Raw genomic sequence first — 17,495 nt, 5'->3', positions numbered from 1 at the left:
GAGAAGACACCACCTGAAGCGACGAAAACTGCGGTGCTCTTGCATGACGGCACGACCGCCAGATGACTGCAGCAATGTAAAAAGTGTTGCCGCACCAAACAACCCCCGTTGTTCACACAGACGATAGCGCATGCAGTGGCGCATCCGGATAGCAAACCAGTCTCTTAGTCCTCTAGCGTGTGCCTACTGAATAGCTCTCATGTCAGTTGGCAGCGTCCATAGAGACCCGTTCCGACCATAAACCCGTGCCGACCGTACCTCCTCACCTCGCCCTCCCCCTCCCCCCTCCCCCCGTCATATCTTGCTTGCCGCCGGTGCCGCTGCGGACGTCGTGCAGCGGTGAGCGGGCGGTCGTCAGACGAGGCTCCGACAATAAGCAGCATCAGCCGGCCGCCAGGCAAACCACGCCAGCCGGACCGGTCGGCCGCCCGCCTCTCCGCCGCACCGGCCGGGCCGCCGCCGCCGCCGCCGGAATGTGACGTCGGCCGGTGCGGGCGGTCCGCGTCGAAGAATGCGCGACACCGGCGGCGGGCGCGCTGGGCGGCGCCGCGCTGTGGTCTCGCCGGCCGCAGCGCGACGCCTCCCGTCACGGGCCACGGCCGGCGCACTTTGGCTGTCTGCCCGGGCCAACTGTGCCGGGGCGTCGCCGCGCCGCAGCGGCCCGGCGCCCGGCGCGCCGCGGCGGCTGCACGAGCGGCCGCGTCGCCGCCTCTCGTGTGGCCTCCCCGACGCTGGGAGACAACAGGAAACAGGACAACAAGACAACAGGACAACAGGAAACAGGAAACAGGACAACAGGAAACCGGCAAACGGTGCACAGCAATCAACGCGGCGGGCCGCCACGAAATCGCGCAGGAAATCTCGGCTCAGGGGACTGCAGACTGCCGGTGGACCCGTGGGCCGGCAGCGCACGGCCGGCTCGGCGTGAAGTTCCGGGAACATCGCGGCCGGCGCGGGTGGGTGGAGACCGCGGGGGCCGCGCCCCCGCCGTGGGAGCCGGCGCACGGGCGGCGTTTTCCGGCTAGGATTATAGCAATGATTCTTTTGTGCGGCTTCAACATTCGATCCTTGCAACACGCCAATCTGCGGTGGGATGCGCGCACTGGGGTTCTTGCCACCGGAGTGGGTCAGCCGGCCGAGCGTGCAGCCAGAGCCGCCCGGGAGACCAGCCGCGAGACCTGACAGGGTCGGATGGGCTACCGAGGGACGCCCGCGTCCGTCACACGAGTTCGACGAACGCTCAAGGACGCGCGGCTTCTGTCACCAACCGAAAGAGCTGGCGGCATCCTACAAACCGGGACAACTGACCAGCGGATCAGCCAGTGGCGGCGATACGACAGCGACCGGAGCACCGCGGCAGACAACGTGCCCGAGGGCCACACTGTTACGGAGGACGAGGCACGGGACAATAGCGGCATTGCTCCGCTCCGAGCGACATTGCTCCGCTCCGTTGCAAACATAACGTGACCCGCCATCACTAAAGCGTAACAAAGGTCAGGAGACTCTGCAACGTTGCAGATGCAACGTAGTCAGGTCCCGATCAAGAGACCGCCAAAACATGTGTCTTTCGCTGCGTTCGACACGAGCACAGATGCCGCTCGCTCGACCGCGGAAGCCGCTCGTCGCAAAGCACGTCCAAAGCACAAAAACGAAATCGCCGGGCATCGTCAGCAAACCCGTCGGCCACCAGCTATAAACATATGACGTCACGACTCCGTCGGAGACTCGCCCGCCCCCGCGCCCGGTCGCCATCTGACGGCGGCGGTGGCGGCGGCGGCGGCCGCTGCACCGGACCCGGCCTCACCTCGGGCCAGCCGTCGAACTTGCCGACGGCCATGGCTTGGTGCGTGAGCGCAGCCACGTTGAGGCGGCCCCGCAGCACGGACACGTCCGTGGTGTATGTGGCCGAGCGGGTCTCGCCGTCCTGCTGGTACGTGACGCGCGTGGTGAGCCGCGGCTGCGCCAGCGCGTCCGCCGTGATGGTCTGCCGGCGCGGGTCACACCCGGTGAGAGGTCGCTTCACGCCTGGTCACAAGTTAGGTCAGACCAGGTCAGATGTCAGGTCACATAGGCCAGAGGTCAGACCATATCGGGTTAGAGGTCAGGTCACGTGAGAGCAGAGGCCAGCTCACACCGGGTCACGGGCCAGGTCAAACCGGGTTTTCCAGTCACGTTGGGTCACAGTAAGCCGCAATGGGGCCCTAGCGATAGGGGCCACGTCGCATTAGCCACCTCACACCGGGTCACGGCAGCACGGCTTCAGGTCAGACCAGGTCACGGTGGTGGGCCAAGTCAGCCCGGCGCGAGCACTCGGCGGCGCGGCGCAGCCCGCGAGCCCGGGGTTCCCGGGCCGATGTCCCTGCGACCAATATGTCGATGAAGGAGCGGGCTTGTGCTCAGTGATGCAGTGCTCCTGTCTTCGCCCCACTGCGCCTTCAACCATTCATGTACCGGGATAGAGACTGCAGTGAGGGTCAGCGCAGGTCAAAGGAGGTAACAATTCTGCGTGAAAAAGGAAAGATTTGTGCAGAATACCCTGCGTATAAAAGAAACCTGCTCCTCCTCCTTCCTGGAAACCTGGCACTTCGTACTCCTTAGTGATAGCCTCGGGAAGGGTTGACAACAAAACGGGGTTGACGCTGAAACGGGGCTCACAAAGAGCACAAGCCTGTTAAGAATCTGCACGTCGAGGGATTGTGTCAGCGCATTGTCATGTTGACGTAGCCAGCAAGACATTTGGCGAGGATCTCAATATCATTCTGCTCTCAACCATTTGCTCCAGACGCTCGCACACTTTCCGAGGAAGTTCGCCGTTTCCTGCAGGCACCTCCGGCGAACTCAGTGCCGACCGGGGCAGGATTGAGCCAACTACCAACTTACCCAGAAAGTAGGTCGAGGAAAGAGCCGCGACGGTGCCACGCGGAAAATGCCACCCAACACCTTCTCCGCTGTGGGAGCTAGGTTCACACGGCCCCAACTCAAGCTGTGAGTATTCCCGCGCTAGGGTATAAGAATGGCACGCCGGATGTCGAGAGGTTCGCACGATCTTACTAATTCCGAAAATGCATCGCATTGATTTGCAACACGCTTCGTTCGTCATCTACCTTTTTGAGGTGAGGATATACAAATGAATAATACGACCATATTTTAGTTCAAATCGTTTCGCTTGGGTTGAGCGTACACACATGGGATAGCTAGCTGAGAGCTTGATCCAAACAGTTGATCTCAGGGCTTAACCAGAGCGTGACACCACCACCCCGACGCCCAGTATCAGCTGCGTCAGACCCCGAACGCCCGGCGGGACCGCTGTTCTCCCTCGCCACCCCCGTCATCCCAGCGTCAGCTGCCTCAGACTCCTGACCCCCGGCTGGATCGCCGTTCTCCCCCGCCACCCCCGTCATCCCGGCGTCAGCTGCCTCAGACTCCTTGACGCCCGGCGGGACCGCCGTTCTCCCCCGCCACCCCCGTCATCCCGGTGTCAGCTGCCTCAGACTCCTTGACGCCCGGCGGGACCGCCGTTCTCCCCCGCCACCCCCGTCATCCCGGTGTCAGCTGCCTCAGACTCCTTGACGCCCGGCGGGACCGCCGTTCTCCCCCGCCACCCCCGTCATCCCGGTGTCAGCTGCCTCAGACTCCTTGACGCCCGGCGGGACCGCCGTTCTCCCCCGCCACCCCCGTCATCCCGGTGTCAGCTGCCTCAGACTCCTTGACGCCCGGCGGGACCGCCGTTCTCCCCCGCCACCCCCGTCATCCCGGTGTCAGCTGCCTCAGACTCCTTGACGCCCGGCGGGACCGCCGTTCTCCCCCGCCACCCCCGTCATCCCAGCGTCAGCTGCCTCAGACTCCTGACCCCCGGCTGGATCGCCGTTCTCCCCCGCCACCCCCGTCATCCCGGTGTCAGCCGCCTCAGACTCCTGACCCCCGGCGGGACCGCCGTTCTCCCCCGCCACCCCCGCTGTCGCTGCGACCGGACGCCTCCACCCCGCCCACGCGTCACCCCGTCATGGGGCGGGGCGCCAGGCCGCGTGGCGGTCACGTCATCAGCCCGCGGTCCGCCGGTCCGGGGGTCAGGGCCGCCGGCCGGCAGACCGGTACGGGCCGGCGCCGGTCGCAGCGGCGGGGAGCGCGGCACTGACCGCGGCCGGCTCGGGCAGCCCGGCCGCCGGCAGCAGTGGCAGAGCCCCGGCCCAAACGCCGGCCCGGGCGCCCGCCGGCCGTGACGGCCTCCCCTCCCTGCTCTACAGCCGCCGACGGCGCCAGGGGGACCCACACCGGCCCACGTGGGCTCCTCGAACGAGCGGCAGGCGCCGGCCGGCCGGTGCATGAGCCGCGGCGCGGACGGGCTGGGCGCAGCAAACTCACCATGTTGTCGTTCGGCCCCGGCTCCACCACAACGTTGGAGAAGTCGGGTCGCTCTGAGTCGGGTCGGATGTCGACAAAGTGGAGATTGATGCCCGCCTGCGGTCGGAGCGACAGGGGATCAAGACCGGGCCGACACAGGCAGCGCAATTTCACAGTTACACACGGCACCGAGCGCCGGCGCCGCCACAGCCCGGGTGCCGGACGCCCGGCTGCCGGATGCAAAACATCACTCACAATGACGGGGATAACAGCTACGGAGCATCGATGACAATACATGAGCCGGCGTGTGCCAGGTTATTGCGGGAGATGGCGCATTACACAGCGTGTCACCGAACGCCGACCAAATCCCACTGACGTCAGCCGCAAGTCGCGGCCAAAGTGCTGCCAACCCAGCAAAAGCCCATTTGTCGCAATTCAGAAACCGTACTGTCACTGAAAGCGTTTGCGGGACAGCTAACGCCCAGCAGCGTCTGTGCGTCGCGTTCGCATGCGATATATATATATATATATATATATATATATATATATATATATATCCCACATGCCCGACTTCAAACACGACCAAAGCTGCGCTGTAAAGCATTGTTGAGCATGCATTGCAAAGCTGCATTAAAAGTTAAATCCATTTCCCATTGGATACAGCAATGCTAGCTAGAGGGCTGGGCAATCGATAAAATTCCCCTAACGTCCGTGAATACACCGTGCGTCATACTCCGACCACACACTTGCATCGTCACTGCTGCCATGATAAACGCGACTGGACTTCTAAGGCACGCCGATATAGGACATACCGCAATAACACGACCACAGTTACCCTTTTGGCGCCGATATAAGACATACTGCAATAACACGACCACAATTACCCTTTTGGCGCCCATATAGGACATGCCGCAATAACACGACCACAATTACCCTTTTGTGTGAAAGGAGACACTGTCGACGGAAACCCACATGGCCCCTGAGCTACCTGCAGGCATAGCGCACATATCTATCCATAAGGTTACACATTTTGCGGCGGTCATGTCGTGCTCTCCCACGTTTTGCTGTCCCGTCACCATGTCAGGGTGTTAACGGCGGTCCACTTGCGGCCCCTAGCCGGGGCCGGGCGTGCCGGTGGGTCAGCTGACGGTGGCAACAGCTGACGGGCTGGAGCGGCGCCAGCTGGCTCGGCCGGTCTGCTGCCGCTGCCGCCACCGCCGCACCCACCTGACCTGGGGCCCGCCCCCACCCCACCGGCGGTGAGCCATCACCCCGCCCGGCACGGTCCTGAACCCCCACCAGCATGGCCCCCGCCCGACCTGGGGCCCGTCCCCACCCCACCGGCGGTGAGCCATCACCCCGCCCGGCACGGTCCTGAACCCCACCAGCATGGCCCCCGCCTGACCTGGGGCCCGCCCTCGCCTCACCGGCGGTGAGCCATCACCCCGCCCGGCACGGTCCTGAACCCCGACAGCATGGCCGCCGCCTGACCTGGGGCCCGTCCCCACCCCACCGGCGGTGAGCCATCACCCCGCCTGGCGTGTTCCTGAACACCAGCAGTAACGACATGCCCCAAACTGACGCGCCAGACCAAACCAGCTCAAAGCTGCAGCTGAACCTATGGCCAGAATTCGTGGACCTGAAACCTCCAGCGGCAGAGCCTCATCCAGAAGTGAGCCCTGGAACACTGACAGACAGGTTCCACGATGTTCCGCACTATCCGAGAGGTGCGGTTGGAACAGCTGTGTTTGCGTCCCTGTGTTTGATGAGAGCGGTCATATTATCAGCGCAGGCAAACATGTGCAGTAAGCCGGTTAGGATTTCTGCGAAATAAATGCCCGTGCACAATCGTCTGTGGACCGTCTCTGGAAGCAGATGGCACACCCCCAACGCCAAATAATTATGCAAACATAACCCAGTCGGTTATCTTTAAAACAAAACAAACGGCCTCCTTGAGCCCCTCCAAGTCCTCAAAGGGATTGGGTCCGCACAAACAAGCCTTCTAGTCTCGTTTTCCTCACAGCAAGGGGGGGGGGGAGGGCGGGGAATGTAAAAAATGGTGTTTTCTACAAAACGCGCGGATGAAATATTGTGAATTTCACGCCAAGGCACTTGCACCTTGCGCGGGCCTGATTCCTCTGACAAAACCTTGAGCCAAAGCTAAAACCTTGAGCCAAAGCTGTCATTGATGGCGATTCACGACGCTTTCCGCTCCCCATCGCCCGTAAAGGGAATACTGCCGATCTCACATTGATCCGAGACCGCTGTGAGCTCAGAACGAATCTTACACAGCTGGCAGTGCACTCTGCCTGACAAATGGAGCACATCTATTCACTGGCACGGAGATACGCCAGCGGAAAGGTCACCGCGCCCACATGTAGAAGCCATCGCAAGGCTCTGACCAGCGGACATCAACCAGGTCAAGACCATGTGATGCACGACGGCTGAACTGGCTCTCAGCCTTCCGTGCCTGCATGTTCTACAGTTACTGTCATATTTCAGTAGTTAAGTTCATCCATAGATAGCTGAGCATGAATGCATGCAATTCTATGTTCATTGTTTTGGGAAAAGTAGTGTGGTACAACAGGGAGTCATATTCAGGGATCATGCCCTTACGACTAGTCGAGAAATACCAGTTTGTACTTCCTACAAATTGAAAGACAACCACGGAAGTCTTTATGTGCATTCTCTCGATTGACCCCAGCAGCGGCTTCCTACATGGTTGATAAGTCATCACTGGCAACATTAAAGGGAGTATTCACATTTGTGCGGGGTTTGAACTGAAATATCCATTTTAAAGACCTCCTGAAGCAGCTCATGATCACGCTCTTTTTAAGACCTGAGGCCCTCTGGTGCTCCTGAGCTTAAAGTGAGAGACATTAAGGATGTGGGAGAGTAATTTGGAGAGGCATCTGAAGGTCACCCTAATACATATGACGTCATAATAACGGCATTCTACTCCAGCCCTTCCATAAGCCAAGCGACGATCAAGGCCAAGAAAAATGCGATGGTCGAGGCATCCATACCTGACGTTCGCGAGAACAATTTCCAGATATAACGGCCATCAATTGGCTCTTGATCAATGTTGTGCAAGATACGATGACGCAATCAAGCAACGACCTATCCAGAAGCACCTACCATACAGAGTTATTGTGTTGTCTGGAGCAGTCTTCTCTGCTTTAAAATATACCAACAGTAATAAGAGAGCTTGTTTCATCCTATCTGATGCTTACTTCAATATCTTCACATGGGAAACATTCCCTTTCAGAAAAACCAGCCACTGCGCTTCCTTTCGGCTCACAAAATCGCAAACCCGCCAAATGCTGCAAACCCACCACACTGAGCTTCCGCCATGAGGCGTCTATTGCGCTGAACTAACCGGCAGATGTCTTCCTTAGAGTCGGTCGTCCTCCATGGTCAGAGGTGAAGCCAACGATACTATATGTACGTAATCATGCGCGTCACAGACTATAAATAGGTCGCATGCAATATATTCTTCTCTGGCCTTCATTTTCGACCACATCCCTGCGGCTACAGCACAGCCCGTGGAAAAACGCATGTCAGCACCTACAACAATGTAGGCCTGAAAAGCGGGTTGGGGTCTTGGCCACTTATTGCGTCCCGAGAAGGCAGCCAGGGGTCCAAGAGATGCTAGTCAAAAGTTACCTGTCTTGTTGTCCAGCTTCTCCGGGATAGGCCTAAGCACTGCTCACCAAGACGAACAGGGACCGGACAATGCAGGGTGCCGAGGTAAAGTCAGTGACCACCGATACCGGCGCAGCCTCGCTGCGATGGCCGGTGGGTACCTGATTTGGCCCGTGGGCAGATGGCCGGTGGGTACCTGATTTGGCCCGTGGGCAGATGGCCACGCCGACAACAGTCAGGGGCGAGGCCCGCATGCATTCAAACGGCAGATATCGCAGGAATTTGTACACCTTTGTATGGTTCTGGTTCTCCGTGACGGGCTGATGGCACGGATGGAGAAGGCGAAATGGCATGCGGCGACACCATCTCTCATTGGAATTCGTCTTCCTTTAGCATGTCGTCACTTAAAGATGCTCGTTCCGCCGTCTGTCCCATAACACACCGCGGTCCGTCAGCCCCCCCCCCCCCATGCCCCCCCCCCCCCAACGGATGATGCGGGACGGCCGGGGTGTTCAGAGACGGCTGTGATATTTGCTAAAACGGTCACAAGATATCTCGGAAAATCAACAGCGCTTATGCGTGAGCACAACATCGTCATATTCGGCTTTGATAAGGCCATACACCGCTGACTCTGTCTCTATCCATTCCAATCAGCAAACGTCGGCCAAACCGAGGCCCCTGGGCCACACAGCCCGTCATGGTGTTTTCTGAAAATAAATGACGCCTTCGATACGGTACAGAATAAAAAAACAGGACGGACCTACGCAATCAACGCATCGGGTCATTCAGCGGCGTGGTCCCTTGCGCCGTGGCGGAGGCGACGCATCTCTTGAACGTCGAACGCCCCGTCCATTGGCCTCAGCCAACCCTGGATCCTTTAAAAGGTCGCGCAGCAGTTACGCGCCATGTTTTGAATAATCGCTTCCCAACGAACATTCGCAATGACTCGTAAGTGCCATGTTAACATCTTGCACGACCAATATGTGATACTATACCAGCATATGCCACGGCTACCAACGTGAATATTTTCGTTCGCGGTTTGGTTTCTGATATGTTGTGTGCAGAGGGGCAGCCGCAGGGGTCTCCCGGCTGGCCATAATGACGCAAGCAGGATTATCCATTGGCTCTGTCAATGGCAATACCCTGCGACTGGTGATACGCGAGGGGAGTGCTGCAGTTTAACATTGCAATCGTTGCTGAGACCGCTTTCCGGACAGGACTCCTCAGATGACCAATGACCATTTGGAACCGCATAGCCTACTTCCGGAGCCAAAGGGTACCCCGCCGTCAAACCGTTTAGTTACCCTTTAACCTGCTCAATTGGTCTGCTGGTGGTTTGCAATAGGAACTACCTGATGTATCCGTCATTTTCAAGACAAATTAGTTAGATAAGATTTATAAATCATCGCTGGACGCTGATGGCTTCCGACGCGGCAATGAATGTCTCATGGCTCCTTGCCCGTACAAGTACTCTAAGGGTTACTTTGTGTGAGGTTCAAACAGAAAGTTTGTGTGCACTTTCCTCATTTTTCTTTTACACACGAACCTCCAAGAGGCATCTTAAAGCTGCCTGAGGCCTAAAAACGTTCACGAACTTCTACAAATCGCACGAGCCATGCTGTCCCGAGGGATGTGGCCGGACCGCCAAATATCAGCGCTGGGAACGGGCCATGCATCCAACAAAGCTCGGGCTTGCCTATGAGAACCGGATAGACCCTGACACTGATGGATTTGGTGGGCAAACTCCGGATGGCAGGCAGCCTAGCTATCAAACTAAATGAAAACCAAAGAGTAAAGGTCAACCATCCCAACCCTGAGGCTTGGCCTACGTGGTTCATTGGACTGTTGCTTGATTATATTATTCATATTCCGGTGTACCGTATTTAATCACATCTGAAATAGTTTCGTAGATGCATGTTTACATAACTGGGAGTTATGGATACGCTTGCTCCTAGCCACATAAATTCCTTCCAAATGCGATGCATCACACGCACCAATGCAAAATGCAACCCCTCCAAATGCACCAAGACGAACAGAGCTCGAGCAATACAGGGGACCAAGATCAGACCAATAACCACCGATAACGGCGACGCCTCCCTAAGGTGGTACGTGGGCAGATAGACGACCGCACCGACAACGGTCAAGAGCGAGGCCGGCATCCAATCAAACGGCAGATATCGCAGGAATTCGAACACCTTTGCCTTTGCACGGTTCTGGTTCTCCGTGACGGGCTGATCGCACGGGTGGATAATGCAGAATGGTGCACATGCAGTGCTCTACACGCTATTGAAATCATTATACATTTCCGGGTTCAGCTCAAAGACAAGCATGAACCCCAAGTCGAAGACCCCATTTTCAAAGTTTAAAGCGCTTGATATACCTACTGAAACGGTTGAGGAATTTTCATACCGCACTCCTAAACAGCAATAATCAGCCCAACGCCTTTTTCATGCAGAATTCCCCTCGTGCCATCAAGCCTCAGGTTCGCAAGAACACGAATGCCAGAGCCAGCGATCACGCAAAGGAACGCAATGTTCCCCAGCCACGCCAGGTGGTCGCCCAATGGCGAGAGTCCGTCCCTAAACAGCAGTGCCAGCTCGGGGCGGCCTCAGCGGCTCCGTCGCGCGCCGGACGACGGGCGGGCATCGGTCAATCGATGGAAGCCCGCGCGAGACGAGGCTTGTGGCCAACCCACTCTGGGTCGTGCCGGCGCCCCGACAGCGGCCACGCATCGCTAACGTTCACACAAACCGCAGACGACGGAGAAAAATACCTGCCATACCGACCGGGCACCGATCCGTATCAATACAACAGCGAGCAGCACAACGACGCGAGACGATCCCTGCAGCCGAGATTACGGACGCCCTACGCGCGAGCGTTCTAAAGCAGCAGCGCCGATGTTCTCTGGCTTTGCGGGTCATCACGGGCCGAACGGCCGCTTAGCCACCGATCACAACCGTCGCCGGCCGGCCGGACGGCGCCTGGAGGGCGGCGAGAGGACCGTTCAGGGTGGCGTCTACAGCCCAGCGGAGCGGCAAGCCCGGCTGACGTACGTCACTCGACTACAGTGCCGACCCGTCGGCGCCGGCGACAGTGGTGGCAAAAGCGACCGCGTGTGGCGATCGCCAGTACGACAGGGCTGCTGCTGCATTTCGAGTGAGTAGGGTGCGGAAGGCGCTTTTAGAGAGCGGGGATATCACTCTGCGGCCGGCGGGTGCTCTCGCAGACCGAGCCGTGCTTGTGCGGGCTTTATCCGACTGCGTAACACGACTGCGCCTGGCGTGAGAAAGTAGCGTGGGCACCGGCATGCAGCGGGCGACCCATCCACCCTGGTGCCAAGTGCACGGGGGAGGTGCCCCTCACCGAGGAGGCACGGAGAGGTACCCATCCACCCCGGCGCCAAACGTATGGGCGAGGTGCAGCTCACCGAGGAGGCACGGAGAGGCGAAAAGTACGGGCGAGGTACCGCTCACCGAGGTAAGGAGAGGCACCCATCCACCCCGGCGCCAAACGTATGGGCGAGGTGCCGCTCACCGAGGAGGCACGGAGAGGTACCCATCCACCCCGGCGCCAAACGTATGGGCGAGGTGCCGCTCACCGAGGAGGCACGGAGAGGCGAAAAGTACGGGCGACGTAGCGCTCACCGAGGTAAGGAGAGGTACCCGTCTGTCCTGGTGCCAAACGTATGGGCGAATTGCCGCTCACCGAGGAGGCACGGAGAGGTACCCATCCCTCCTCGTGCCAAACGTATGGGCGTGGTGCCGCTCACCGAGGAGGCACGGAGAGGCCAAACGTACGGGCGAGGTAACGCTCACCAAGGTACGGAGAGGTACTCATCCGTCCTGGTGCCAAAAGTATGGGCGAGGCGTCGCTCGCCGAGAAGGCACGGAGAGGCCAAACGTACTCGCAAGGTACCGCTCACCGAGGTACAGGGAGGTACCTATCTGTCCCGGTGCCAAACGTATGGGCGAGGTGCCGCCCACCGAGGAGGTACGGAGGGGTATCCATCTGCCCTGGTGCCAAACGTACGCACATGGAGAGACACCTGTCACGACTTATGCTTCAGAAACCACGTAAGTTGCTCAGTGCATTAGCAAGGAACATTATTCACATAGATAAGACAGTAGTATTAGCATTATTCCTTGGATAAGCCAGGGGAATGGAGACATAGTTAGGTTGATATTTCGGCAACATGCCTTTATCGAAACAATAGCAGAAGCTTTATCGAAACACTACTGAATGATACACCGAAATAACAACCTAACTAGATCTCCATTCCCCTGGTTTTTCCCGAGGAATAAAGTTAATATTACTGTCTTCGAAAACCACGGATATGGGCTTGCACGAGGTCGTTCGGTCGGGTCAGGTCAGGTCATGTCGGGTCGGGTCGGGACCGCCCAGTCTGCCCATTGTTTGCCTGTTGAAGTAAGAACGGCGCGATCTACGAGAAATGCGAACAAGCTTCCATAATGGCATGCCTAAACATACAAAGTTTTCACTGATACATGGCCCTGGAGCCAAGTTTTCCAGCGATCTGTCAGGTGTTTGCATACCCACATTTGGTGGCCATTGTGACAAGCAGTGACTGCTGTAAGGGAAAGAGTTGTGAGGCTGGATCACTCCTCCCATGTTATGAATATGTTAAGGCATCACATCTAACAGATCTGAAATCTGACCAGTTCTAACAGGCCTGGATGAAGTAAATGATTGCAGTGACTTCTGAATTGTGCATAACCTCACAGTTTCTCTATGTGTGTAACCTTGCTGATAATGCCAACCCAATGCATGTTTGTGCAGTCAGACAAACTTATGGCACTTTGTGCTTGTCACATGATGGCAAATGATGGTTTGGTTGCACCACAGCTATATGCCAGACATAACCAGGTTTCCAAGGTGTTGTATTTGATATGAAATCATGTGATCAGACTACCTACACTATGCCATAGGAGAAAGCCAAGAAAGCAGATCAGCATGCAAAAGCAATCTCCATGTTCTGATGTGTCCAAGTAATGCAGAATGAGTTATTGGTCTTGGCATAAGTGATAGAAGCAAACTAGCCCACAAGCTATCCTGTCATATGTAAAATTATACAAATCTTGCATGCATTCAAGGCACAAAACAAGCCAGCAATTTAAACCCAAAGTAGCATTCTAACTGGGGTATCCATCAGGTTGCTTTTGCAGTGGTTGAACAATAGCAAAAATTTCACAATGTTATTTCCACATTGGCAGCAAATTCCATCTTCAAAAAAGACCTTACAGTGTCAAACAAGCCCCAATCTGACAGCATTCTGGCACTATTTCAAGACCTATACTTTTGAGCTTCATCTTTGAATGCATTGTCAACTAAAATGTTGGTAGTGAAAGTACCACCTCCATGCCCACTGGTGCCAAGGTAAATCCAAAGAGTTGTGATGCCATGATGTAAAAGCTGGTGGCAAAAAGAGGGTACAAAATTGACTAGGTAGGTATGCTGTAAATTCCTATTGTCTTTCAAAGATATCTTTTACAGGTTACCCAGCTCAATCAACAAAAACAATGTACTACCCCTACCCTGAATCCCATACCCAACTGTCATACAATGTTTGTTGCAGAAAGTACTCTTGTTAATGTGGATCAATAAGGACCATTGCACAACTCTGTTCTTACCTCTTTTGACAGCTTTGTTGCATGATCGTTCAGTGCTGCCAGCCATGCTTGTGATATGCTGTTCCGTACTTCAGCTTTACCATAGATCCAATTGATCACATTGTTCACCCAGAGAACACTATCTTCATCTGGACCATTTGCCACTGGAGCACCAGATACATATGGGATCTTGACAGGTTTGGTTGGAGACGGAGATCGTCCTCTGTGCGCAACAGCCTGCTTGAATGGCACAGAGGATTGTACTCTTGATATGAAACTTGGATCCACTGAATCTAGGGCACTGCCTTTACCAAGATTTTGTGCACCTGGAGCTTTGGTAGCATTCCCACTTTCACTGCTATGTGATGCCACTGATGACACCTTGCCAGAGACTGAGTCACTTGGAGCATGAAGAACACCTTGTTTTACACCATCCACTTCTCTTTTACTTGATCGCTTCACAAAATGCAGCAAAACGGCCAGCACACAGCAAAACACCGCCCATCCAAGCAGCAGCACTGTTAATGGATCCATCCCCTCTGGTGTAGGAGGATCAAAACTGCAAATAAAATCATCTAACCGCTCAGCCATTTCTCTCCACTGCCGCCTCAACCAATCTAAAATTAGTTGTGGAGTTGGGCTTGCCATGCTTATAGCTACAGCTTGAGCCAAGAGCTAAAAATACACCCAGCGGCCCAGTGAACGAGTCTTCTCTGGCGCCGTGCCAGCAACAGCGAGCGTCTGCCACCTCAGTCTGGGCTCCAACAATGTCGGAACAGGACGCAGCGGTCCGTTGTCTCTTCCGTGAATAATGCTATGAGCCCATTTTCTTTAGGTAGGCGTACTGGGCTGGCACCACAATGCCACCACACGCTCACAACATCACGCGCGAAGGCGGGCACCACCACGCCACACCAGCCGCGCGGAGACTGAACGCCTCGGCCGCCGCAATGCCAAGCCACCATCGAATGTCACTGTCAAACCATTTCTGTCATAGACGGAGGCGGCGGTAACGGTGACCGAGCGACGAATGAATTAAAGGCGGTATTGATGTTTTGCGTTTTGAATGTTCCGCATTTGTATGGAGTTTTGAACTGAAAAAGCTGTATTAAAGATAGTTTGGTGCAGTTGACAGCCCCGCCCCTTTCAAGATCCAAATACATTTACTTTATGGGCTACACATCCGCAAAGATGTGCGGGCTATTTCAAGGTCATCAAATGATCCATGACGTCATAACAATGTCATTCAAATCGTAATATTGCATTCGCCAAACGGCGATTAAGACCATGAAAAATATCATTTTCGCGTCGTACACATCTGCCGTTCGTGAGCACGATTTCCAGATTTAGCCGTGCTCAATTGGCTGTCAATCAATATTGCGGAAAGAGCGATGACGCAGCCAAACAATAACTCATTGAGGAGCATATTTACTAAATAGAGAGATTGTGTTGCGTAGAGCAGTCTTTTCCACTTCAAAACATGCCAGTCAGGGGTGGATGCAGAGCGAACCGCGGAGCCATGTCCCCTTGGGCGCCGAAAGGGCCCATATGGTCCGAGAGGCCCATGGGCTGCCGAAGAGGTGCAAACTTTTTAACACAAAACGCAACAAAATTGGACGTCTTTGGATTTTCAGTCTCTTACGCTCTTGTCAGGCCCCTTCTGATTAGCTGCTAGAACACCTTTTATTGTTCGGAGGTTATTTGAACTGGGTCTTAGCTGCTCCTTATTTGAATGAATGACCCTACTCTCTTGTTGGGACCCCTGTCTGTGAATTTGGTCAGGCACATTCAATCATTTGGGGGTCTTCTTCATTGGTTCTTGGGTACTTCCCGTTTGAATGGCGGGCCCTGCGTTCTTCACTGGACCCCTAGATGTTAACCTGTTCGAGCACACTCGATCGGTCGGCCCCCCACATTGTGTCGCGAGTATTTCTCATTGAATGGAGGGCCCTGCACTCTTGTCCGGGTCCGTTTGCTGACTTGTTCGAGCACACTCCATCATTCCGAGGTCTTCCATGTCGTGTCTTGGGTACTTCTTATTTGAATGGCTGGCATTAGGATCTTAGCGGGGCCCCTCTATCAACACGCGCTCGGGTGGCCGGTTGGATACCCTTCGCTCGGGTGGGGGACAATTTGTCGCCCCCCCCCCCCCCCTCCTGAGATCTCAGGAAGCAAGAGAGCTAGGTACACCAAATTCACTGAGTGTGTTGACATGTATGTGAACTCACTTATGCCAAATTTTGAGGTTTCTAGGTCATGGTCTTCGGGTCAAATATCGTAAAAAAGTCGAATTTCAGGTCATTTCATTCAAAGTCACTGGCCTATTCTGACCTTCAGGAAGTCTATGGAAAGTGTATTATGTGATTCCCGTTATCGATCGATTTGAAATAAGCACCAGAAACCAATTCATACAGCAAGCCCTAGGGTAATAATACAGGTTCATTTCGACCATGGTCTGACCTTAATACCTGACCTTAGGTCCATGAAATTTGCTTATTCAGCTGTTTTGTTGCATAAGAAAGTGTCTCAGTGATGCATGGCTTTGTATGACACTCCGTCGTGGACCAGATTGAAAGATTCCCTAGAAATTGCATTCGCTGAAACCATGGCTTGACTTCGACCTGCCATAGGTCAGCGACCTTACAAGATAAATCTACATTTTTGATGTCATATTATCCGTTATTCAATTGTCTACACCTATGCAAAATTTGGCGCGGCTATGCCACGCCGTTCAACACCCATTCCGGAAAAAAACTTTTGGGGGATCAATCTGACCCCCACCCGAGCGCGTGTTAAGCCGCTTGGGCTGGTGGCGGATACAGGGAGGGGGGGGGGGGGGAAGCACGAAACCATGCCGCCATGGACCATGCTGAGGAGGCCTAAGGGCTCCGAAAGCGACCGCAACCGGCCGAACAGACGCACTTTTCTAACAACACAAAAACGCAACAAATTTGGACGTCTTTGGTCCTACAGATCACAAGGATTGGGTGTCAGAAAAAGCAGAGCTCATAAGCATACGAAGTCAATTCTTCGCTGGTTGGAAAGGTGTTGCTTGGGGGAAATTTGAGGGGCTCATTAAGCTCTTGTCCGGGCCTCGTATGTGAACTTGCCGAGTCCGTCTGGTCATTAAGGAACTTTCCGCGTTGCCCTTGATCTCCGTATTTTCTCGTAGAGGCCCACGCTGCTGCTGGGACATTATCTACTTCCATTTCTGGGCACCCTTGGTCGACCAGATTTTTCTCCACGGATTCTTCCCATTCGCCCGGAAGACTCTATAGGCTTTTTCCGGGGATCCATATGCCAGGGCACACTCAGGTGCTCAGGAACCCCTCATATTAATCTCGGGTTCTTTTCGCTTGCTCGAAGGGCGTTGTGCTGTTACTGGCGCACATATAAGGTGAGACACCGAGGCACTCAATGCTCAGGGGCCCTCTACTTTCATCAAGGGCTCTTTCCATTTGCTCTCATTTACGGAGGACTCCCCACTCCCATCGAGATTCATTTTGTTAACCAGTCCGGGGGTTCTTGATCGCACGGGGGTATTGATTCATAGTCTTTGGGTAGTTCTCCTTTGCTCAGAGTGTCCTGTGTTCTGGCCGGGGGCCTTACATGTTAATCTGCCGGAGCACTACCGATCGGTCAGGCGCCCACCATGCTGGTTTCGGGTTGTTTTCGCTTGCTCTGAGGACCGCATACTTGTTGACGGGAACTCTTTGTCAGCCTCCCGCGGCCCCCAATGATCGGTCAGGTTTCGTCCCTACTGAATTGGGGCCTCAGCCTTAGAGCAGCAGTCGGATTTGCGTCGATGGATCTTTACACGCAATTGTCGAATGTAATTTCACGTGCCGCCGGCGTCATATGCGTCATTTCCCTTGGCTACTG

At 55.3% G+C, this 17,495-nt stretch overlaps 1 protein-coding gene across 1 annotated transcript in view; it reads right to left on the bottom strand.

Moving 5' to 3' along the window:
- LOC119090853 (uncharacterized) overlaps positions 1-14,526 on the bottom strand; it is a 45,570-nt gene extending 31,044 nt beyond the window's left edge. The window contains 3 exon segments of the mRNA XM_037213594.1: positions 1,805-1,984; positions 4,363-4,458; positions 13,635-14,526. Of these exon segments, the coding sequence (XP_037069489.1) occupies positions 1,805-1,984; positions 4,363-4,458; positions 13,635-14,261 (903 nt within the window). The 5' untranslated portion in view covers positions 14,262-14,526.
- Positions 14,527-17,495: the final 2,969 nt, after the last annotated feature.

The sequence above is a fragment of the Pollicipes pollicipes genome, unplaced genomic scaffold (genome assembly GCF_011947565.3).
Source record: "Pollicipes pollicipes isolate AB1234 unplaced genomic scaffold, Ppol_2.1 Scaffold_3094;HRSCAF=3628_pilon_pilon_pilon, whole genome shotgun sequence".
Classification (NCBI taxonomy): domain Eukaryota; kingdom Metazoa; phylum Arthropoda; class Thecostraca; order Pollicipedomorpha; family Pollicipedidae; genus Pollicipes; species Pollicipes pollicipes.
Note: the sequence above shows the minus strand (reverse complement) of the source record. Positions and strands in the feature narration are given on the sequence as shown.